The sequence below is a fragment of the Zingiber officinale genome, chromosome 1B (assembly GCF_018446385.1).
Source record: "Zingiber officinale cultivar Zhangliang chromosome 1B, Zo_v1.1, whole genome shotgun sequence".
Classification (NCBI taxonomy): domain Eukaryota; kingdom Viridiplantae; phylum Streptophyta; class Magnoliopsida; order Zingiberales; family Zingiberaceae; genus Zingiber; species Zingiber officinale.
In genome coordinates, this window is record NC_055986.1 from 131498912 (window position 1) to 131523825 (window position 24914).

Genomic DNA, 24914 nt, shown 5'->3' on the forward strand with positions numbered 1-24914 from the left:
TTATATTATAAAGGAGAGAGAAAATAAAGAAATTGATATAAAAATAAATATTTAAATTTAATAAAATAATTTTTTAATCTTAAATTATATATTTTTATAAAGAAGCTGCGTTATAATAATATTAAAATAATTTCCAACGATTTTAATTAAATTTAATTGTTTTAAACTAAATTAATAAAAAAAAAATTACACATAATAATTTGGATTTAGTCAATAAAAAAAATATTATATTATAATAATGATAACTATTATAATGGTTATAATAATATTAGAATAAGGATACATCCTTTTGATATTTTTGCAAAATAAATATCTTTTTTATAATAATAAAAGTAAAAGACGTCCTCTTAATTTTTGTGAGTTTTTTTTTTTTCAAATACCGTCTTTTTAATCGTAGGACATATCTATATAGTATCACTAATTTTTAAGTTCAATGTTAACCATTAATTTGCTTTTAATTATGTCATATCACAAACTAGACTACTAACCTTTCAAATTAGGCGAGTATGTGTGTTGATCGAACAAGTAAATTAAAGTTAAAAATGACACTAATCCTGAAGTAATCCAAATAGCAAACTATTGGATGATCTAAATAAAAATATGATTTTAGAAAATAGAGTATACGTGCATTACATTTGACAATTGACCACCTTAAAACTTTCTTACGTCACAGATTATTTGGTAGTCGTTTTTTTTAAGTTTAATTTCACGTTTGCATATAGAAATATCGAGAGAATTAAATAGTGTCTCTCATAGCTGAGAGTACAACACGACCTTGAAGAATGAAAAGTTAACCAGCATACACACCATAAAATTCTGTAAGGACTGTCTTTCTATGGTAGCACACATTTAATGATAAATATAAAAATGTATAAAATCTAGGATTCATGACAATTTTAAAATATGTGATACGAAAACCATTGAAACTTGGTATACAAATTCCCTTCATAAAAGTATCTATAAAAGACGTCTTCAAAACTTTTCTGTTCCAGTTTGTATAGATCATTATTGCATAAGAATGCTTGTTTAAATTGATTCATCGCTGTAAACACAATGCACATCATGAAACAACATTTCGGAAATATATGGCATTTGCACACTAACGTTACGGAAATAACCCAAACATTCAAAAGCAACGAGAATGTTGTCGTCATGCTGTTAAAGAAAACAATCGCCATGAAAATAAAATTTATGAAAGCTTGGCTAAAGCACACCCAACAAAAACAGAGTTCTATCATTCTATGTCAAAGATTCGAGACAGCTATCACCGAAAAGATAAACTTTTTTTTTTTTTGGAGTCATATGGACAATTATTACAATTTCCATTCTCTTTGATCTCAAATTAGCTCTCCTCGGAGAGCAGCAGCCGCCCTTTGAATAGCTCTAGCAACCCTCCAAATCTCATGTTGAAGACTGGAATGTGCTTCCTTCCCCGTACTTTGTGCAGCTTGAGAAATGGCATCAGCTATCCCTGGAAAGAAAGACAGCTTGCTTTCGAAATCCTCAGGAGGTGAGTACAACTGCCCCAGCAATCAGCAATTTAGCAAATCAACATATTCAAACTCCAAATTTAGAAAAAGAAAGCTATAATAGTTCAGTACACAAAAGAATAGACTAAAAAAATTAAGACCCACTAAAATATTTTAACCAACTCTACAGTCAAAATCATATGGTAAGCTCCTGCACAAGGAAAGAAAATTGAGGCAAATATTAAGGTGAAAATTTTCATTGTGGAATGCCCAATTTGAAACACCGATATCTAAGTCTAGAATACGCTTCCCATGTTTCATTTGGATCCTTGATTTAAATCTGTATCTATCAGATGTATATGGCAATACATGCAAGAGGTTTAAAATTTACTAATAAAAGACTAAGACCATATGAAAAAATGGCAACCATATCAATCTATGTCACATCCTGGTAAAGAAAACATGACAATATAAGATACTTCTAAAATATGGTAAACAAAACTTGAGATGTCCTTATGTACTAATCCTTATTTGCAATAATATGAAAAAAAAATTGTCACAATGGTCGTATTTTGCTTTGTTTAGTTGGAACAGCCTCTGTTTCTAAAACTCTTCAAATATATTCCAGAAATCAAGAGATTGAGTTAATTGGGGATACATATTTTCTATATAAACAAATTAGAATATTTAAGATTTATAATAAGCTTACCAAATGCTTAAACCATGGTCTTCCTTTAAGGCCCTCTGCTTCCAGAAAGCCTCTTTCAGCAAGCATTAGGCGATCATTAAAAGCACGCCGCCTTAAAGAAGCAAAATACCCAGTGTCTTTTGCCTCTTGCAATTTCTGTCAATGCATGAAGAACAATTTATATGCCTCTAGAATAAAAGCATTTCAAATCAGCTATCCTCTTTACAGTAGTTGAAAATAATTGATAAAACACACTTCACGTGCCCCAGTATAGACTGTTATATATCACATTTGTGTTGCTAGAGGATGTGTACAGAACCAAACAAAAAAAAGTGAAAACAGCCACAACAATAATAATTAATTATTAGTAATACAATATAGTTTTCTTTGGTAACTTTGGAAACTGACCTGTACTTCTTCTACAGCTTCTCTGATAGCGGCAGTGAGCTCATCAATGGATGTATTTAAAAGTTGTAAAGATATCCCTTCATCCAGCAAGACATCCAATGCAGTTGCATGTTCCTACAAATGCAAGAGGACAGAAAAAGTCCAATTCTTGTCTATCCATATCTCAAAATGCCACTATAATTTGAGTCTATCAAAGCAAAAGTACTATGAGATCAGGTTCAATAATACTTACTAATTAATACAATTGGGTACAGGGATAAATTTTGTATGGCCTGGCAAATGCATGAAAGGTAAAGGAATTTCTACTAGATGATAAACAGAAAGAAAAGTTAAGAAAATAGCTTTTCGCAAACTAAACACAACCCTCTATGCTTGACCTACTATGGAGCTAGTGTTAGGGAGCCCAATGCGAGTATGTGCTAAAACACGTTTCGTACATATACACAGCGGAAGACAAAAAGAATAATAATTCCTAATTATTACGACACACGCATACAGAGATACATCTCATACATGATGGCAATATAAAATTTTATGGAAATAAATTTACTCCAGGAATACCTGACAAATGATGCAAAGTGGAAAGAGCATCAATCAAGTAACGCTCTCGGAGCCTCACCTTTATCCATATTCACGCAAAGCAATCGTCAAGATGACTTCAGAAGTCATGAGTTTCGTCCTCGCGAAAGGGACTAGCTTTGCGTGCAAAGACAGAGTTTGGTGTCCGGTGGCATACGCAACCAGACTGTTATCAGAGAGAGGAACCGAACAAGAAGGCTGCTGTCCGGCCGGAAAAAGGGGCTGTCCGCTCCTTTTTCTTCTCTCGATGTCCGTAATTCGCTGCCAATAAGGTATGAGGTACCCCGAGGCTTTGGAATTCCGGTAGCAACTTTTGCTCGCCGAAACGGAGTGAAGAGAGACCGGAAAGGGGGGTCACAGCGCCAGCAGACAGAATCTGTCCGCCGGTTCTTCTTGCCTTAGAGCGGCAGTGGCCGGCCGGAGGAAGCACCTTAGGGGTCCTGTTGGTCGGCCGAGGGTTGCTAGCCGTTGGGAGGTTGGCTGGCCGGGGCCGGAAGGCAGCGACACGAGGGATTTCCCCCTTGTGGTCGGCAGCTAGAGAGGGAGGAGGGGATTAAACCTAATTAAATTAGGTTTTGATCCAAAATTGAATTTATTTATTTTTCTCCCAACTCTATATCAATATATAGATTTCCTAAATGGGTTTGATAAGAAAGCCCAAACTCAACCCAATAAGTCTTAACCAAAACACAATCCATTATTGGTTCGGCTCAAAACCAAAACTCTTTTAATTAAAATCAAACCAATTTAATTTATAATTAAAACAAAGAGAGTTCAACTCGTATTCAAAAGACAGCACATCCGCACTTTCGTTCCGATAAATATCTTTCCATATTTGCTTCTCGTTTGGTCCAATCAGATTCAGTCTTGATATGAGAATCCAATTTTCAAACTCATTTTAAGTCCTATGGATAAACTCATAGTGCATGTGACCGGTCCCGATTATGTTGGTCGTCAATAATTAATCATTAATTATGAATCGATCATGATGTCACCTAGTAGTACATTTTCAAAACCACTTATAAACCTTTCAACAGCTACAGTGAGTTATGTCTCGTTTCTTTCACTCTTTATACCCACTTAGTTCAGGAAATCGTCTATGTCACACTTATCCCAAGTAATACTTCCTCGTTCTGCGAATTCAAATTACTCATACATGTGTCCAAAAGTACAATACTCCTAACATGTGATGCTTTTACTAAAAACTTTGAATAATAATCCTGATAAGTGGTCATAGGGAATATGTCTCCTCGTATGGAGTGGTAAATCCTCTATGGGCTATCCAAACACCTTCGAGCACATTGACTTATACCCAATCATCCGGGGTCACACCTCCAACGAGATGATTGCTTAGGATGTCCAAGTATAAGTCTCCATAACCAAATTGACTTGAATACCTCAAGTCGAAGGAAACTTACACTTGAACTACAATAAGAGATTCATTGACATATCCATATATGTAAATAATCATATGAAGTCTTACAACAACTCACTCCGATAAACTAGTTATCACAATTAGCATCTACATTTAACTTTCGACATATCAATGTCTCCCGCTAGTGAAGAGCAATTACTTGGTTAGACCAAAGAGTATAATCCATACTAGTTTCACAAAATCAATGATGCCCGAATACATCAATTCGTTGACAAAGGAAGATTTCAATACATTTATAATTACACATATAAAAATGCTCACTAGTTACCATAATCGTATTTTGAACATTCAGTAAATGAGTTTAAGATCCAATCACACACATTAAATATGTATACTCAAATAGTGAATCTTTATTTATCTAATAAATAATATAAATCATAAGACAATTGTCTTAGGACACCCCTCACACCCCTCAGATATAACATGTAGCAATATGATCTAAAAGTTCTGATTTGTTTTAAACCAAGGCCTATGAATTTAGCAAGATAAATATACATAACGTATAAAAAAATCCTAAATATTACAGAAAGGTCAGTGCAGTAATTATATAACCCATGAAGACCAAAAGAACGAAGATGATTCCTAGTTTATTTAGTGATCAGACAAATATAGTTATGGCTCTGTAACTTGCGTACCTATTCTTCCACCGATATAAACAAGCAATTTTACCAGGCCAAGTATGAAATAATGCAAAAGTTCATATCTTAGTGACAACCTGAATAATTTCAATTCAATATAAACATAGATTACCAATTGGGGCATGCAAGACAAAAATAAATTACAGGAAGAAAAATAAAAGGAAAGAAACAAAAGTGATACATAACAAGGCTTAGGCAAATAAGCACTTACATGTAACTGGGTAGCATAAGAAAGATAATTAAAAGGTAAAATTGGATCATCTGCAAGACGAAGACCTAATAGCCCCCATATTTCAGCAACTGAAAAGCATACACAAAACAACAGCTGAATGAAAACAAAAAACAAAAAAACAAATAGTACAGGCATGCACTGAGATACTTTGTGACAGACGTCTGGAAACGTGTAACACTTACTGGCTATGTGACGATGGAATGATGGATCACCATGTTCTGCCATCCATTTGAAATTATCTAGAGCAGTATGGTAGCCATGGAAGACTGGAAGAAGAAATCATAGTTACCCATCAGATCACAAAATGAGACAATGAACCTATGCCATCTTTCCAGAAACAATGGCCCAAGTCAATAGAAAGATTCAAAGAACAACCAAAAGCAACTACTTGGAACTCATAAAACTTGGAAAGAACAATGATATAATTAACAAATTGTAATAAGTGAGAGAATCAAGAAGAAATATGACTTCATTTTATGTCTTATAAAAGTACACGGCGCCAAAGTATGTTATTTTGGCCAAAAAGTTATGACTATAGACTTCCTAGGAGCCAATTAGTATATTTCAAAATTTTCAAGTTGAAAAGAACCATTCTAAAGTAAAAATGTTCTTTATACTATTTTGACAAAACACCTAGACAACTTTTTTATAAACTTTTCAGCTCAAAGAAAGAATTATCTTTGTAGATATTACTCTCATAAATCTCCTAGGATATTTTAACAAAATGATCAAAATAATAATAACAATAATAACTTTGAGAAGTCAAAAGTATTTTCAGTGCGTAAAATAGACGAGATGAATAAAACAAAGCATGGCGTGTGGTTCAAAAACACTCAAAACTTGGGTGCACCCCTTTTGGAAAATCTGCCCTGCAAAAAATGTGTAGCATTATATAAAGCCTAACACATTCAAGTTGTTAAAAACTGAATAAACTATTTACATCTACCTTATGCACAGCGTTAGCTTAAATATAGTTGCAAAAAAGGAAGGTACAGTTCTATAAGGAAAAAAGAGACCAAAACAGTTGATTTAATCAAGTTCATGCTCTTGCACAGGTTGGTTTACTATTGATCCTGTCCGAAAGCTAAGAAGATGACAAATTGGGAACGTGGCTCTGCGGTTGACTAGAAGAAGACTCCACGCTATCCTACAAAACTAGGAGGGTTAGTGCCGAGCCGGAAAGAAGTTCCCGGTGTTGGCTCTCCGACGCTCAAATCAGTCCTTGGCTCAGTAGAGAAGAATAGTAGAAATCAAGCCAAGAGCTTGTAGATAATAAATAATCGCATACCTCCCCCTGTGGATGAGAACCCTCTTTATAGTGTCACTGTAGCATCTCTGCACGCATCTTAAAGCATATGCACGTTTTCCAAAACGTCCTAAGAAAAGACAAATTAAGTGTCCCTGAGACATTTCCTTAAGCGAGTGTGTAAATCTTTGATGTGACACGCTGAAAGCTTCTAAAGTACGATTTGCATACTAGATATGCTCTATTGTCAGCGACACAAACTTCCAAAAGGGTATGATGAGATATGCTTGTGCTCCCGTTATAGGCCGACCGGATGTCGCTCGATCGAACATCACCATATCGGTTATGCAGAGTAAAGCTGCTAACCTGTTCTTCACTCGGTTGTCTGGTTGTCAATAGGCTCTGTCTATCGTCCAACCCGACATGAGATCCGCTCGACAGGGACGATGTGCTGGGAGATTTACTATCTGTCTCTTAACCCCAGCTGTAAGTTTTTAGAGGAGTCGTTCGGACGATCATGTTCGATCGACATTAGAGACATGTTCGGCCAACTTCGCATGATCTATGATCCTGGGCCTTTGATATTTTGACTTTGACCTCCATGTCAGTCGCTCTTCCCTGCTTTAACCTATCTTTGGTGGGGCCCTCTTCATCATCGTAACACAAGTCTAATCGATGGAGACTGCAAATTCGACTAACTGGACAATTAGCATCTTTTTGCGACTCTTCTTCCCGATCGGGTGTTCTAGGATTTAGAGTCGTCGCTCGGCAATCACAATCGTCACTTTACGACACTTCAGGAAGCTGATCTCAACCCGATCCGGAGATTCCAATATTAACGCCACTCAAATCCGATGCGAACCACAATTACCTGTTTATTAGCTTTTTTAGCCTTTTTTTTTTTTTTTTGACTAACTCCTCGAGCGGGAGGCTCTGAGACTGATGCCGCTCGGACACGACGTAGACAATACTTAGTCGTTTCTTAGCCTTATTAGCCTTTTTCTTCCTTCCCGAACGACCACTTATCTCAGTGCCTTTTAATTGTTGCTGACATCACCCTGATTTCTTGAAAATCGCTCAAATCCTCTGTCATTAATGTAAAGCACGTCGACCACGCCTTTTAATCATATGCTTCCATTCCTCATTAATGCCACCTATAGTTGAATGTCACACGTTGCAATCTTCTGTCACCGCATGTGTGATGTGACAGGCGACTATTAGGATCTGATGTGATAGCTACCTTTTCAAATTCGACAACCCAGATTAAGCCTCGTTTTCCCAAGTCCTTGATCGGATGACTCAGGACAACTGACAACAAGGTTTTTAAACCCTTAATTTCTTCCTTCACCTTATCGCATCCTTCATTTTCGTCTTCGTTGCTTCTTGCTCTCTGCTCCTCATCGACAATCTTTCTCTAGTAAGTTCTTTTGCCTTTCTCCCTTCGATCTCTGATTTTCATACTCGTTCCATGGCATGCTCTCCTTCACCCTCGGCTGTCCACGGGTTGTGGTATACTTCTACCGAGTCGGACTTTAACAGCGACAAGGTAAACTAGATGAAAATGACCTATCACATTCCCGACGATCACAAAATCGCAATACCTTCTGCCTATGACCGTCCCCACACACCTCCGGACGACTTCCTTTCTTCAAAGACCAATTATATGTCGGTCTGTAATTTCCTATTCATCCCTTTTTTCTGAAGTGTGTAGGTATTTTCACATCCCATTATCATAGTTAGTACCTAATTCATTTAGGTTACTGTGCGGGGTTGTAGTTCTACTCCGCCTGTACAACATTCCTCTTTTGCATCGCATTTTCCACTATTTTTATTACCCAAAATTGTCCGAGCCAGACACCTTTCTCTTTCAAGCCTAAGTGGGCGTCGTCTATTTTAAAAAGATGTCCACTTCTAATAAGGGCTAGTAGGATCACTATTTCTACGTTCGACTTTCTGACCGGCCCTCTTTCCTGACCGACTAGCAAAAGGAGCTGCCGAAACCCCCCACGCTGGGAAAATACTGATGGGAGCCGACCTACCTTCAAGTAGTTGCGCACTTGGCCAGTCAGAAATACCATATACATAAGATGCTACTGGAGGACATTCTGTATATATTTGGGCTGAGTTCTATTCGAGCTCAGCTGCCCAACTCCTTTGGTAAGTCATTTTTCCTTCTGTCATTTTTTAATCTAACTGATTTCTTATTTTTTTTTACAACCCAAGTCATGTTCAGGTCGCTGCTCAGCGGCAAGGGCAAGTTAACTGATGGAGAAATCAGCGCCAAGGGTCGGCTGAGCTGGAAAGTCGCGAGCTATTGCCGGTCAGACAATCTGAAGAACTAACCGGTGAAGCAGGAGCAGGTCGGGCAGCAGCCAGCGATGCTGCAGCTAACACTGGTGAGCTGCCACCCGAGCACCCTTCTATGGCGCCCATAGCTGTTCCGTCGGAGTCAGCCACCTCCAGCAAACCGTTGATCCAGTGCCAACGCCGAAAAAGGCTCTAGTCAAAGGCGTCCTCCCGGTCGAAGATCTCTATTCCGCAAACTTCTGAGGTCGCGTCAGCTCCTCGACCCCCGTCCGAGCGGGTGAGAGCTCTTCATCCGTCGTCCCTGAGAGGACGGTTGGTTTACCCACTCCATCATCCGATCGGACACCTTCTTTGTTCGAGCTGTCGGACGGGGCAATAATAGCACAACCGATTTCCTGCCTGATGCCACCACCGGCCAACCCTGCAACCCCTACTTCGATTATCCGTTCCTCCCCAATGGCCAAGTCCAAGGGCAAGGCGCCTTCAGAGCCCTCCGATCCGAGCAGCCGTAGGCATATAACGACCATCATCAGATTACCAATTGATGACTGGCGCCATCCGGACGACGCTAAGTTGCGCTCCCCAGAACACCAGGTCAGGATACAAGGTCCCTTAGCCCAGACATGGGCGAATGCTAGGGTCAAGGCGGCCACAATTCCACCTGGTGAGCTCACTGACAGCTTCAGCCAGAAATCAACTAGGGTAAGCTTATCTGGAGTTTTCTTATTCGTTTTCCCGGTCGGTCATAATTGACTTCTTTTTCTAGCCATTCTGGTTGGAAAACTTGGCCTGCCAAAGACTGACTTTCCTCAAACATGAAAATAAACAGCTACAGATCCTGGTCGAGGAGACAAGCGCCTCGCAGGCCTTAGTCGACTAACCGCTGAAGTGGCCTAGCTGAAGTAAGACTTGGATACAACTCCCGAACAACTCCTAGGGTTCGAGTGAGCGCTTACCGTGGAAAAAAATAAGAATCATGACCAGGACCTTCAGCTCGACCTGCTAGCCAAGCAGGTTCATAATTTTGAGTCGAAGATTAACTTTGCTAATGCAAGAAGCTCCGAGACATTGAAGACCTAGATATCAAAAATAAAGAGACTCGGCTTCTAGCCAAAAAGCTTGAGGAGACGGAGGCAGCTTTGGCTATAGAGCAAGTTAGTCGAATTACTGAACAGATGGCTTACAAGCTCCGGATCATGGAGCACCAACGAACAATCGCTAAAAAAGACGCCAAGCTGCAATCACTGAAGGTTGAAGGCTGAGCTGGAGGCATCCAAGGTCCAACTCACCAAGTTCTAAGAAGATGAGCTCGGAGAGGCTTTCAGAGTCGAGTACCTTCATTCGGAGGCTTTCAACCACATGTTGACCGACCGGACCTTCCGCCTATTCAGCTACGGCATTGATGGGACCTTCAACAGCTAAAGGAGGGTGTCTATCTTTCAACGGAGATCCAGGATAAGTTTATCAAGAGGGAGAAAATCGTGGATTCACTCCCAGATGATTTAGTTGCTAATCTGGCGTAGTTTTCTTGTTAATTTTGTAACAATTCCTTGTACCTGCTAAGTACTTCTTGAAAAAAAATTGCTAAGTTTATTTCCATGCACTCCCGTTCTCCTTTATAGTGTTCTCGATATGTAGACGTGCTAATTTAAAGCTTGCTTTTAGTATTTGAGACTTAGCTTTTTCGGTCTACTCGAGCAATACGAAGCGCGAGAGCAAAGCTTGCTCAAAACTTGGCTGAACAGCGCCTATGTGTGTGAGAGCTCAACTTACTCATAAATCGGCCGAACGGCGCGAGAGTCTTTGACACTTAAGCGTGAGGACTTTACTCACTTATAACTACCCGAACGGTGCGAGAGTACGGGACACTTAGGCGTGAGGGCTTTATTCGCTTATAACTTGGTCGAACAACTCAAAAATCTGGAGGTGTGAGGGCATGCTCACTTATAACTCGCTCGAACGGCACGAGAGTCTTTGACACTTAGGCACGAGGGCTTTGCTCGCTTATAACTCGGCCGAACGGCTCTGGAAGCGTGAGAGCTTAAGTCACTTATAACTCGCCCGAATGGTGTGAGTCTTTGACACTTAGGCACGAGGGCTTTGCTCGCTTATAACTTGACCGAACAGTTCAAGAGTCTAGAGACGCGAGAGCTTAGCTCACTTATAACTCACCTAAACGGTGCGAGAGTCTTTGACACTTAGGCGTGAGGGCTTTGCTTGATTATAACTTGGCCGAGCGGCTCAAAAGTCTTGAGACATGAGAGCTTAGTTCACTTATAACTCGCTCGAATTGCGCGAGAGTCTTTACCACTTAAGCGCGAGGGCTTTGCTCGTTTATAACTTGGTCGAACGGCTCAAGAATCTGGAGGCATAAAAGCATGCTGACTTATAACTCGCCCGAACGATGTGAGAGTCTGGGACACTTAGGCACGAGGGCTTTGCACGCTTATAACTTGACCGAACGGCTCAAGAGTCTGGAGGCGTGAGAGCATGCTCACTTATAACCCGTCCAAACGGTGCAAGAGTATGGGACACTTAGACCCGAGGGCTTTACTCGCTTATAACTTGACTAAACGGCTCAAGAGTTTCGAGGCGTGAGAGCATGCTCACTTATAACTAGTCCGAACGGTACGAGAGTCTGGGACACTTAAGCGTGAGGCTTTGCTCGCTTATAACTTGGTCGAACAACTCAAGAGTCTGGAGGCATGAGAGTTTAGTTCACTTATAACTCGCCCGAATAGCGTGAGTCTTTAACACTTAGGTACAAGGGCTTTGCTCGCTTATAACTTAGCCAAATGGCTCAAGAGTATGAAGACGTGAGAGCTTAGCTCACTTATGACATGTTCGAACAGTGCGAGTCACACATAGGCGCGATGACTTTGCTCGCTTATAACTTGCTTTAATAGTTAGAATTTGGAATACTCAATAATTTTTCATTTAAATTTTCTTGCATTTATAGAACAAATATTTTTGTAATTTACATAAATTCTTCCCGATCCGATAGGGCTATAGATGGTTTGCGCTCTAAGGTCGGTCCAGATTTCTTCCATTCTCATCTTATAGATAATAAGATCCTAAACTGAGCTTATGTATTACTTTATATGGTCCACACCATAGAGCTTCCAGCTTGTTGACATCGTCGACCGGCTTGACTTTTTTCCAGACTAAGTCGCCGACCTGAAATGATCTTGGAATCACCCTTTTGTTGTAGTTCTACTTCATCCTTTGCTAATATGCCATCAGTCGAACGACTGTTTTATCTCTAATCTCATCTATCAAGTCTAATTCCATAAACCGCCGCTCGGGATTTTCTTCATCGAATAGTTGTCTCCGATCGGACTCCACGCCTATTTCGACCAGCACTACTGCTTCTCCTCTATACACCAGGTGGAGCGGAGTGATGCCGGTGACTTCTCGAGGAGTGATGCGGTACATCCACAGTACACTCGGAAGCTCATCGACCCAGCTTCCCCCAAGGTGGTCAAGCCGAGTTCTGAGTCCTCTAAGAATTTCTCTGTTGGTGACCTCCGCCTGGTCGTTGCCCTAGGGATCGACTACTGAAGTGAATGTTTGCAGAATACCATAGCAGCCACACCACTCTCTAAGCCTCTATCCTCGAAATTGTCTTCCTCAGAAATGAGCTTGTGAGGAACGCCAAACCAACAGACGATATTTTACCATAAGAACTTGATAATCATATGTTCGATTATCTTGGCAAGCGGTTTCACCTCCACCTATTTAGAGAACTAGTTCATAGCCACGAGCAGAAATTTCCTCTGACCGGTTACTATGGGGAAGGGTCCAACAAAATTCATGCCCCACTGGTCGAACATACAAGAGGCAATGGGCACCTTTAGCTCTTCTATAGGTCAGTGTGATATGTTCTGGTATCTTTGACATGATGGGCAAGTTGCTAATGTCCGGACGGCATCTATGTGCAAGGTAGGTCAAAAATATCCAACCAACAAGATTTTCAGAGCTAGAGAACGGCCGACCGAATGGTTGTCACAAGAACCTTGATGCACTTCTTGTAAGATGTACTGAACGTCTTCCGATTCGATGCATTTTAATAATGGCCTAGAGAAAGCTCTCTTGTATAAGTGGTCTCCTATTAATGTGAACCGTCCAACTCTCTTTTTGTTCAACCGAACTTGCTCCCAACCGGGAGGAAATCAATCAAAGGTGTCCTCCAATCACTTGGTGCTCCTATTCAGCCGCTCTATCGATATGAGCCACCAATATCACCTGCTTGATTGGCTTATCCAGCACTACGAGGCTTGAAAAACTTGCTAGCTTAGCCAGTTCGTCTATATATTGATTGTTCGCCCAGGGATCTTTTGTACGATTACTTCTTGGAATCCTGCCTTTAATTTTTTAAGTCTTAGCAAATAATTTCAATCTGACATTATTTATTTCAAAAGTACCTAAAAGCTGCTAAGCTGCCAGTTGGGAATCTGAATGGATACGAACCCTTGTGGCTCCCACATGTCGAGCTGCATGCAGATCGAAAATAAAAGCTTCATATTTTGTTTCATTATTTGTAACCCGATAATCCAGCCGAACGGACAGTGCATTCTGTCTTCGCGTGATGATATCAAAAGTATGCCCACTCGACTGCCCTGCTGAGTGCACGACCCGTCTACATATACTTTCCAAGTAGCTTCTAGCTTAGCGTTCTATATTTCAGTCACAAAATCGGCTAAGGTTTGCGCTTTGATGGCTGAACTGAGCCGGTACTGTATGTCGCTCCGTAGTCCACTTGATTAACCGTCCGAATGCCTCTGGGTTGAGGACTCTCCCTAGTGTACCGTTAGTTAGCACAATTATAGGATGCGAGAGAAAATAAGAGCGTAACCTCCGAATGGCCAGGACCAACCCATACACCAGCTTCTCAAGACTGGTGTAGCGACATTCGACATCTTTTAATAAATGGCTAAAAAAGTACACTGACTGTTGTTCATTGTCATTCTATCGCACCAACGTCGATCCGACCGCTCGCTCTGTGGAAGGCAAGTATATCCAGAGCACTCGCTGGCGATGGGCTTCGCAAGTACAAGTAAAGAAGATAAATAATTCTTAAGTTCCTCAAGCGCCTTATCGCATTCAACGTCCCATTAGAACTTGGTAGCTCGGTGCATAATTTCAAAGAATGACGGACTCTGATCGGACGACTTGGAGATGAATCTTGACATAGCTGTTATTCGTCCGGTCAGTCACTGAGCTTCCTTCAAATTACGCGGAGGGGGCATGTCTTAGAGTGCCTTCACTTTGCTTGAATTTGCTTCGATTCCACGCTCGATTACGATGTAACTAAGGAACCGTCCGCTTCTTACTCCTAACAAGCACTTGCTAGGTGAGCTTGACTCCGTACTTCCTCAAGGTTCGACATGTCTCTTCCATATCTGTGTGCAGGTCAGCAACTCGGAGGAATTTTATCAATATGTTGTCAACGTATACCTCCATATGTCTGCCGATCTGCCATCGAAACACCTTGTTCATCAATCTTTGGTAGGTGGCCTCGGCGTTCTTCAGCCCGAACAGCATAACGTTGTAGCAAGTCCCGTCTGCCGTAATGAAGCTAACCTTTTCTTGATCTTCCTTGGCGAGTGAAACCTGATGGTAGCCCTGATATGCATCCAGCTTGCAGATCAACTCACAGGCCACCGTGGAGTCAACCATCTGATCGATGCACGACAAAGGGTAGTAATCCTTTGGGTAGGCCTTGTTTAGATATCTGAAGTCGATGCAAACCTGCTATATGTTACCCGACTTGGAGACCATCACCATGTTGGCGAGCCGCTCAGGAATTGTACTTCTCGGATCTACCCCGCCTCCAGCAGCTTTTCCACCTCCACACGGATAATCTGATTTTGTTCCGAGCTGAAATCTCTTTTCTTCTGCTTGACTGGCCTAGCACTCGATCGAACGTGCAATTCATATTGCACTATTGTTAGCGAAATTCCCGAGAGCTCATGAGTTGCCCACGCAAACACATCATGATTTTGCCTTAGACAAGCAACCAACTCAGCCTTCGTTTCTGTGCTCAGATCAGCCGTAATAAAGGTAGTGGCATTGGCCTCAAGTCGTTGGGTCTTCCGAGAGGCTCACAACTCAATTTTCACCACTTCCGCATAGCAACGGCAAGCTACAAGTTGGTCGCCCTTAACTTCACCGACCGAGTTATCCACAGAAAATTTGATCTTTTGACAAAACATGGAGACGACCGCTCAGAACTCGTTCAGCGCTGGTCGGCCCAATATAACATTATAAGCGAACAAAGCATCCACTACAATAAAATTTATCGTCCTCATCCTCACATGTGGCTCTTCTCCGAGTGATATGGTCAGCCGAGCCTGGCCAATCAACAACACCTCATTACCTATGAAGTTGTATAGTGGAGTTGTCATGGGTTGAAGTTCCCTCCGATCGATCTGAAGCTGATCAAATGCCTTCTTGAATATAATATATAATATTCATCAGACTGCCTATCAACAAAAGTGTCGTGAATATTATAGTTAACAATTACAACCATGATGATCAAGGCGTCATCGTGAGGGACTTCTACTACCTCCAAATCTTGTGAACCAAAATTGATTTCGAGTCCTTGTGCTTTTTCTTTGCTGCACCGGTTGGATGAATTTCCAACCGCCTGACATGTGATTTCTGAACCTAGTTGGAATCAACGTCGGATTCCAACCGTCGGTTAGGCCTCCGACCATCATATCGATGTCGCCCCAAGCGACATTGCTGAGATTCTCTTCTTCTCGGGCTGACGAGTGTGGCCGCTTAGCGAATGCCCGAGCATGCCTCTGATTGTCTCTTCGCTGGGGATATAGTCAGTGTTGCTCGGGTGCCGCCCTGCCATCATCATGTTATCTGCCCGATCAACGGGGATGGTGGCGATCAAGAGATGGAGATCGGTGGCGAAATCTTTGGGAAGATGGTCTGCACAGCTTTGGGTTGAGATAATAGCAATCTCTTGTGTTGTGAGTTGTCGAGATGATAAGAACAGAAAAGCAGAACAGAAACACGGAGTCCACTATCGAAGCTCGGTGAACTTTGGTCATTGTACCTCCACATGCTGGACTGCATGGGCTTGGGGCTCTGGGTGTTGCTGGGTTGCGCCCGCTCAGGCCCTCTTGGCGGTCGATGGATGTGGATCGCTCGATGCTCTGGGACAACCGCCAGCTCGGGAATCACTTCCTTTGTCCGCACTGACTGGGCCTCTTCGACATTAATGTACTTCGTAGCCCACCTGAGCAAGTGGTCGAAGTCTCTCGGGGACTTTTGGATGAGTGTGCAAAAGAAATCGCCATCTGTAATTCCTTGGGAAAAGGAATTTACCAGGATCTCCTGGGTGGCTGACTCCATGGCCACTTAGTTGAATCTTTTTATGTAGGCCCATAATGCTTCCTAATGTTTGACCGTGAACAGGTTCACATTCGTCTTTTGGTAGCGGCTGCTGCTAGCGAAATGCTGAAGAAAAGTCGTTCAGAAGTCTTTAAAGTTGCATATTGATCCGATCAACAGGCGTTTGAACCACCTTTGCGCCGATCCGGAGAGCATGGTGAGGAATACTTGGCACTTAACTCTATCGATGTACTAGTGGAGCATGGCCATGTTGTCGAACTTGATTAGACCCCGTGTACTCTTCGATCGTCAAAGGCCTATAATGAGGTGACAACTGATCGTCGAGGATTTCTTGGAAGAACTATCTATTGATCCGCTCGAGAGAGTCATAGAGTCGGGGTGCCTTACCTTTTCGCCCATCCCGGACAGACGCGTTCTCGAAAGAGGATCCTTGTGTCCTTTCAGCTCGACCTTGCTCTTTTGAGGGCATGCGGAAAAACGCTCGATGATATGGGATCGGCGCATTCAGTGCTCCCGAAAGGCGCTAGTCGGCCTGTGGTTCGGCTTGCGACCTGCGGGGTCTTTCGCTCAGGCTCTTTGGTCAGCTCGTTAGCCTATCGCCGACGCGGCTGGGTCGTTCGACGCTCGACAATTGGTTGTTGTCTCTTATTACTGCCGCACCATCTTCGCAACCCTGGCATTTATCAACATCTCTAAATCTTCTTGGGTTAGCATCACGGTGGTGAGTCGTCTAACATCTTCCATCTTCACGTCTCGTATGCAGGTGAGTTTCCCACATGCGGTGCCAAATATGATCCTGTCAGAAAGCTGAGAAGATGGCAGGCTGGGAACATGGCTCTACGATTGATTGAAAGAAGACTCCGTGCTATCCTACAAAACCAGGAGCATTAATGCCGAGCGGAGAAGGGGTTCCCGACATTGACCCTCCAACGCTCAAATCAATCCTCGGCTCAGTGGAGAAGAATAGTAGAAATCAACAATAGTTAAGAGCGTGTAGATAACAAAGTATCGCATACCTCCCACTTAGATGGGAACCCCCTTTTATAATGTGCATCTCAAAGTATATGCACATTTTACAAAACGTGCTAAGAAAAGACAAGTTAAAAAGTGTCCTCGACACTTTTTCTTAAGCGGGCATACAAATCTCCGATGTGACAAGACTAGAAGATTATAAAGTACGATTTGCATGCTGGACATGCTTTGTTGTCAGTGGCACAAACTTCTAAAAGGGTAGGATGAGATACGCCTGGGTCTCGTTATAGGACAACCGGATGTCGCTCGGGCGAGACATCACCATATCAGTTGTACAGAGTAAAGCTGCTAACCTATCCTTCACTCGACTGTCTGGTTGTCTGCCTGTTGTCCGACCGAACATGAGGTCCTCAAATCAATTGAACTCGCTTGTTATCATAGAATAATTCATGAATTAGTAACTTTAGACAGTTAAACTCAGGGATTTGTTAATCAAGGTAACTAAGTTTCATTTTCATAATGAAATATGAGCATATTAGTCACTGGCACCAATTTTAGCTGATAAGTGGAGTATCTCCATGCTCAGTAGTTGTCAATCACTCTTTTACGAGGTAATGGTGAAATATAATAACATCTCCATACCATCTCAACTTGTTTTCTGTGGAACTATATACCACATATAATAATAACATTTTGGATATCTTTGTTCAGATTTTTTTTAGCAAAAAGATGTATATGTGCCACCAAAATTTCTGAAGTAAATTTTTTCCATAAGATTTGAGCAATTAAACATACACAAGATGAAAATGCAAATCTTTGTAACCTGTCACGTGCAAAAATAAAGATTTGCAAAGATACTAAGTGCAATAACAACCAGAAATGCTTAAGCGAGCTGTTTTCTAATGTCGTAATTTTCACTTGACTAGAAAACATAACAGCCCTTGGACACCAACAGCAAAATATTTTTTTTTTAAAAAAAAGACATCTTTAACCTTCATAGATTATTATTTAATATTATAATTGAAAAAAGAGGCATACCATCTCCATAAAACATATCTATTGAAGGAACGCCAGCAATGTGCAAAAAAGCAGAAAAGTCTGAATCAGCTCTACCCAACCTTTCAATTTTCTGCATTAATCAATCATGATCTATGACGTAAAGATTACACGGGGAAACTAAAATCAGACTATATAATACAAGCAATAGACCAAATTATTGAGAATAAAACGAGTTATTAATCTTGAGTTGCGGACATAGCATCTGAAAACCTAAATGCTCAATAATTTCAATGCATAGGTAAAACACGATATTAAACAAAAATGAAAAGAAAAACAAACTATTAGACTAAAAGATAATTTCTAAACATTTGGAGAACTGTATTACAGACAAAAAAAAAACTTTAGCTACATCAATTTTTTTTTTCCCATTTCTGAACATGTACTCGCTATTCAAATGATAAGGTCACTCAAGATCTTCAAATATTAATGGAAGAAATAAGGATAGACATTTAGACTTACACTAACACCACCATGATTTGCTACCCAATTATCATAAACTGCAGTGCCTTCGATATCTGGATCTTGAATCTGAAACATAAAGGTGGCATTAATTGGAAGCAAACAATGGCAAATCTAACAGGTAACATCATTGCAGATTCAAATTTATAGCCCTCGTTCAATATTACCAATTAGTTTGGTTTCATTGCTTAATTGTTAAAAGGATCATTCTTTTTTTAGCCAAGGTTGTTGAGGTTGTCAAATCAAGGTTATCATTTTTGTGAATTTGCAAATTGTGAATCACAAGGTTCGTGTAAATATTTCTACCACAATGAAAGAATGTCACAACGCAAAATATAAGACCCAAATAACTTATTTGAAACCATAATATGATTAATGAAGTACATTTTCATGCTAAAAGTACAGTAAAAAGTTAAATATATATATTGTTAGATCAATTTTACAAATCAGTGAAGGTAACAGAGTAACAATCTTATGAAATGTTTTGAAAACTAGATGCATTAAATACCTTTCAAAAGAGATTAGAGATTGCTCGATAATGGAATAGGAAAATTACAGTGGCGATTGAATATGCTTAGAGAGAGATATACTACAAGAATCTAACCCTAAAAGACTGCATGTTTCAGTTATGGTTGATGGGATTTAACATTTACTTGTTCAGGTTTCATTACAGTGCTCCTGAATCTCTGGTAATGTGGTTCATATCAAACGGACCTTTGTATGTGTCCTAAATTGAATTGACAATCGTCTGATTTTAATAATCAAGTTCTTAATGTTTCATCGGTAACACCAACCAAACAAAGAAATTACAAGATTGGTGAAAAGAAGTATAAGTTATCATGAGCTAAAAAATCTTAACCTAACCTACTTGTCATATTTTTAATATAAATAGATTGAAGACAACTTCAAATACTGCTTATAGTTACCTGCTTCATTACTTGAACTAGAATATTATCCAACTGGGGAGTTGCACCAGCAAAAAAACCATCACCTTGAACTGCACAATCAACATTCAAGTACACCACAGCTTTTGATGTCAACCATCCAAGGTTCTGCTCTACCCATTCAGTAGATCCAATCTGTGATGATTAGCCTCTGATTTAGAAGAAAAATAAGTATGCCACTTATTTTAAGTCAATCCTATCATCAAATGAGACATTCAGCCTAGGACCTCAGCCAAACAAGACTTTCTCAAGGATTGCATGAATGGACAGATATTGCTGAAGTGTGTTACTGGAAGTCAGGTATTTATATATGGCACATGTATGTATACCTAAGTGTCTAGCATAGTTTCCAAATGAGATTACATAAAGTCAATGAGATTGAAGTTCAAAAGATGTGCCATATGATAAGAACAATGTCAGTGATCAAACACAAAATAGCTATGTAGTAGTTTGTAAAAAAAATCTTTCTATTTTAATTTGACACAAAATTTAGAATAAGCAAGAAGACTCTCAAGAAATATTGGTCTTTTACAATCCCATTGTGCTTGCCACTACTATGAAAAGCATGAACCTACAGATTATTTTCTCATTCAAAGCTCTATAGGACCAACCACCTATCATGTAATTGGAGATAAGATTGTCGACAGATAAGTGGCACTCAAATTGAAGTTCGAGAAATATACCCTATAAGATGACAGCGATGACAGTGATCAAACACACAATAGTCATGCAGTAGTTTGACAAAAATATCCATCTGAACTTGGCACATAATTTGGTCTAAGAATCTAAAGGCACAATTGACAGTCCTTTACAATTCTGATTGTGCTCGCTACTACGTAGGAATTACTCTTGCTCTCTTTCCTCAGGCGACAATCAAATTGAATCTGAATTTTTATATGAGCAAGACAAAACAAATTGACACCCAATACACATATCCTAAAATATAACGGGTAAATAACTTACCATTCCAAATTCCTCAGCATCCCAGCTAGATAAGATTATTGTTCTTCGAGGTCTCCAACCAGAGCGCAACAAACTTCCATAACGGCGAGCAACATCAAGGAGGGTAGCTGTACCACTATTAGGATCCACAGCACCAAATGTCCATGCATCTCTGTGGTTGCCAAGGATGACATAACGATCAGGTTCCTCTCTTCCCCGTATGATGCCAAAAATATTTTGAATCTTTGCCACCTTTCTATCTTCCTTAATGAAGATCAATAGATAAAAAAATATATAAAAAGTTCCCAATTTAAACAGTAATACAAATAAAGTCAAAGGGACCCATATCAAATTCAAGGAGCTAACAGTTTGTTTTATTTCAACAAATAAGACAGGATGTCCATAAACCAAATAGACAAAAAAGATTATATTTCTGAAGAGAGAGAGAGAGAGAGAGAGAGTACAATAGATCATACAAATGTAATAAACAAATAGGTTTTGAAACATGCAAGTCTATAAAGCTTCTTTGCCACAATTTGTGAAGAAGACCCCATAGATGAGTGTTATCAAGAACTGTGCACCATAAAACTATGTCCAGTTATATTATTGAATATTGACGGCAAAGTGTTCGCGAATTCATACACATGAGCATCTGCATGCATTTAATCTGACAAGGATATTATAGTGAGTTGGACCTTTTAAGTGTTAGTGAATTCATGTATCTTGCATCATGCAACATTACATTATGTGTGCATAGGCACCCTTTCAAAGACTCCATGCCATAAATTTTACCCCTTCCAACCCGCCAAATAATAAGCAGTTCGGCATATAAATTGATGTTTTCGAGCATTTGCATCGTGCACATAATTTCATCACGCAAGTACAGTAGATATATTCTATTGAGAAAAGAAATGTTGTCCTATCCAAAAAAGTAGCACCTCATAAATGAGAAAGAAGAAAGCACAGGTGTTCATCTTATCATTGCTTCACTTGGGCATCCTCACTTGGGGTTTGGGACCACAACTACTGGGATTGAATGAGATGCGACCAAAAAATGAATTGGTGTGATAGTAACACAATAACAATTTGTCTAACTATGAAAATGACAAGCATACGTCCTCGTGGCTCATACAGATACTAGTATTGTTAAACCATGTGGAGCCAATACAAGACAGAATTACTACAAACGGTGCCTTTTAGACTTATAAGTCATTAATTCCTCCAAGGCATTGGACCACTTCCATCAGCAGAAAGCTAAAATTGCTGGGTAGTAAAAAAAGGACAGCCGCAGGTAGAAAATTCAGGTGAACAACATACTCCAAGTGAAACGTCGATGGGTAAGGTATGCAGATGAAAAGACCCCATAAACTACGGCAGTTCAAAAGGTGTCTGAATTGAAACCATGGACGGGTGAGATTACCTGATAGGTGAAGTTGACCAACATGGGACCTGGTCCGACGCCGCACTCCGCCGCCAAACGCAAATCATCTCTCCATTCAGGCGGCATCGTGGGTCCACCAAGCGTACTTAGAATCTTCAACGCCACCTCTTCCGCCACCGGCATTGACGGAATCTTAGGAAACCTCCGCCTCACCTCCGCCTCCTCGGCGTCGAGCCTCTCGCCTCCTTCGTCAGAGGGGGCAGCCCACCCCGGGGTCAGCGGATCTCCGACCCCACCGAGCAACACGGTCCCCCTCTCAACCCCACCTAGGTCAGCTATCTTAAATAACAACAGCGCCTTCGCTCCCTTCGCCGCGGCCCTGGCCACCACCGCGCCTCGGTACTCCTCGCCACGCTGCGCGATCGCGACGCACCCCTTGACTTCAACGCCCATCCTATGGAGCAAGTTGTAGTCCTTCTCGCGACCGAAGTTAACGTATACGGCGGGGGCGACGGCAGCACCGGAGGGGGAGTAGGCGTGGTACGGCGCGACGGCGGCGGCCGAAGGGTCGGCGGGCTCGGCGAGGGGGAGGGACTTCAGGAGCGCACCATCGGAGCGGAGGAGGGAGAGGGAGGCTGAGGCGGGGTAGGAGAGCAGTGGGGAATAGTCGACGGTGAAGACGCGGAGACCGGAGGATCGGAAATGGGAAAGGACGTACGAGGCGGGGACGGCAGCGGAAGGGGTTCCAGCGAGGTGAGGGTGGAGAGTGAGAGTGCGTAGGTGTAAGGCGATGGTGGCATTGGCGCCGGCGGAAAGGGCGAGGAAGAGGCGCTGAGCATCGGTGGCGGAAAGCCCGTGCTGGCGATCGGAGGAGGAAGAGCGGTGCAAGGAGTACAAGAAAAGGAGAAGGAGGAGGAAGAAGAACAAGATGAAGAGAGAGGCGCCGCGGAAGTGCAAGGGTTTGGACGGCATCGGAGCCGGAGGAGAAGCTTCCAGAAGAAAGCTTTTTAAGAGAGGAAGGATGTAGAGGAAGTGGGGAAGAACAGAAGAAGAAGAAGAAGAAGAAGAATAGGAGGAGGCGGCGGCGGTGGTGGTCCGGAGGAGGCGGATGTGGGTAGCTTTCGGTAACTTTAATAAGTGATGGTGATAACTGATAAGAATGATGATAATAAAATGCAAGATAGCGAAAAGGGTGCGCAGAAAGTGGAGTGGGGAGGTAATGGTGGCGTTAGTGTTACCGGGAGGTGGCTTTGTATGGTGTTGGCAGATGGGAATGGAATAGCGGAAAGGGGAAGGACGCCAGGGGGACACCTGATAGATCAAAGGAAAGAGGACACGACTTGTGCGCTGATGTCCCAAAGTTTAACCTATGAAATACAAAACAGATAGTTGATACACAAAATAAACCACGAGAATTAAAAAAAAAAAACAGATTTAGTAAATTAGGCAGGCCTAAAGAACTATAATAAAAAAAAATACAATCTTATAGGAAAATTTTATAAATCGGGCATCCATTAACTCTACTTTATTGCACATTTTAAAAGATAAACATTCCCTTCCTGGATGGAATAATTAGTATATTCTCTGTCAGCAGAAGAAAAACCTTGGAAGCAACTGGCCAAAAATCTAAAGACACAGTGTCGGGGAATAGTTGCTGCACAGTGATCATGATGAGAACCTGGGAATAATTGCTGCTGCTATCGTAATGGCGTCATGGGGACAAGGAGAGATTGATTTGCAGAGTTCAATTAGTCGCTCTACTCAGCTCATGCAAGTGGCATCGCAAAACTTGCACACTAATTATAAAGTGTACACGGTCACTAAGGGAGGCATTTACATGGGTGCTTCTTTTTCCCGGCCCCAATAAGTTGCCGCCACTAGACAAAACTAGAAATTGCACAGTGCAGTCTGCAATTTTTCACAAGAATTGGATTCCCACAGCACCAGCGATGATGCGATTATGATACAGCAAGCAGACAGGGGAAGGTGGACATGCAAAAGTGTGCGAGGAAGTTAGTCAAGAGCAGCCTAGTAGAAGCCATCGATATTGCTCTGGAATCATAAATTGACCCGGATGACGATCACAGTATCTGGTGCCTCGACAAAAGCGAAGCTATCTGAATTACGATAAGCACGAAGAAGACACGAACAGGGTTTTTTTTTTCTTTTTCTTCCCAAACCGTCTGGAGCGCGATTTTTTTTTTTTTAATCGTGTATCAGCTTTTAGAACTCACTATCAACCTTATGAAAGTTTCTCGCTCGGAAAAATTTGGGAAGCGCATATAAATCAATAGACGATTCAATATCAAGAATGATTTAAATGTATAATATGTCAGGAGATTTGAATGTACCGGTTTTTTTTAAAGATAATTTAGATATTCAGTTTTCGACCTGAATAAATGTTATAGGTGATCGATCTGATTTACCGAAAACTTCTATCAGTCATCCGGTAAACTCGGAATCGCACACGGCATCTGGGACAAGAGGTTTTTTTTATTTGTTTTTTCCTTTTAGGGATGATCAATTAGTCTCATAAAATATTTTAATCGATTATTATGATAAATTTTAAAATGCTCATTATGATCTAGCAAACCAATCTATTATCTGGAATTAAATCATAGATATTTAGGAGACGGTTTGGCCGGCGTGGCAGAACACTGTAGCCGGGACAAAATAAATCTGGAACAGGAGTTTTGATCAGTATCATGGTGGTTTCCAGTCAGTTCGCCAATAATGGCCATCATTTAAAACCGATTTATCTGGAAACTTTAACTAAACATGGAT

At 41.2% G+C, this 24914-nt stretch overlaps 1 protein-coding gene across 5 annotated transcripts; it reads right to left on the bottom strand.

Annotated features, from left to right (window-relative positions):
* Positions 1-1204: 1204 nt before the first annotated feature.
* On the bottom strand, positions 1205-23427 carry LOC121979653 (probable glutamate carboxypeptidase VP8). Of its 5 annotated transcripts, none has more exons than XR_006111423.1 (11): positions 22170-23427; positions 20771-21013; positions 19790-19942; positions 18864-18932; positions 18384-18474; positions 5632-5715; positions 5429-5517; positions 3185-5294; positions 2566-2679; positions 2179-2313; positions 1205-1520 (listed from the first exon to the last, which is right to left on the bottom strand). XR_006111423.1 is itself a non-coding variant. In XM_042531651.1 (10 exons), the coding sequence occupies exons 1-10, from the start codon at positions 23100-23102 to the stop codon at positions 1338-1340; spliced, it is 2094 nt and encodes a 697-aa protein (XP_042387585.1). In that variant the 5' UTR covers positions 23103-23427; the 3' UTR covers positions 1205-1337. The 5 variants fall into 5 exon arrangements, 1 of the variants encoding a protein (XP_042387585.1); XR_006111422.1 differs by having other exon boundaries at positions 3127-5294; XR_006111421.1 differs by having other exon boundaries at positions 2566-5294.
* Between the last annotated feature and the right edge of the window lie 1487 nt (positions 23428-24914).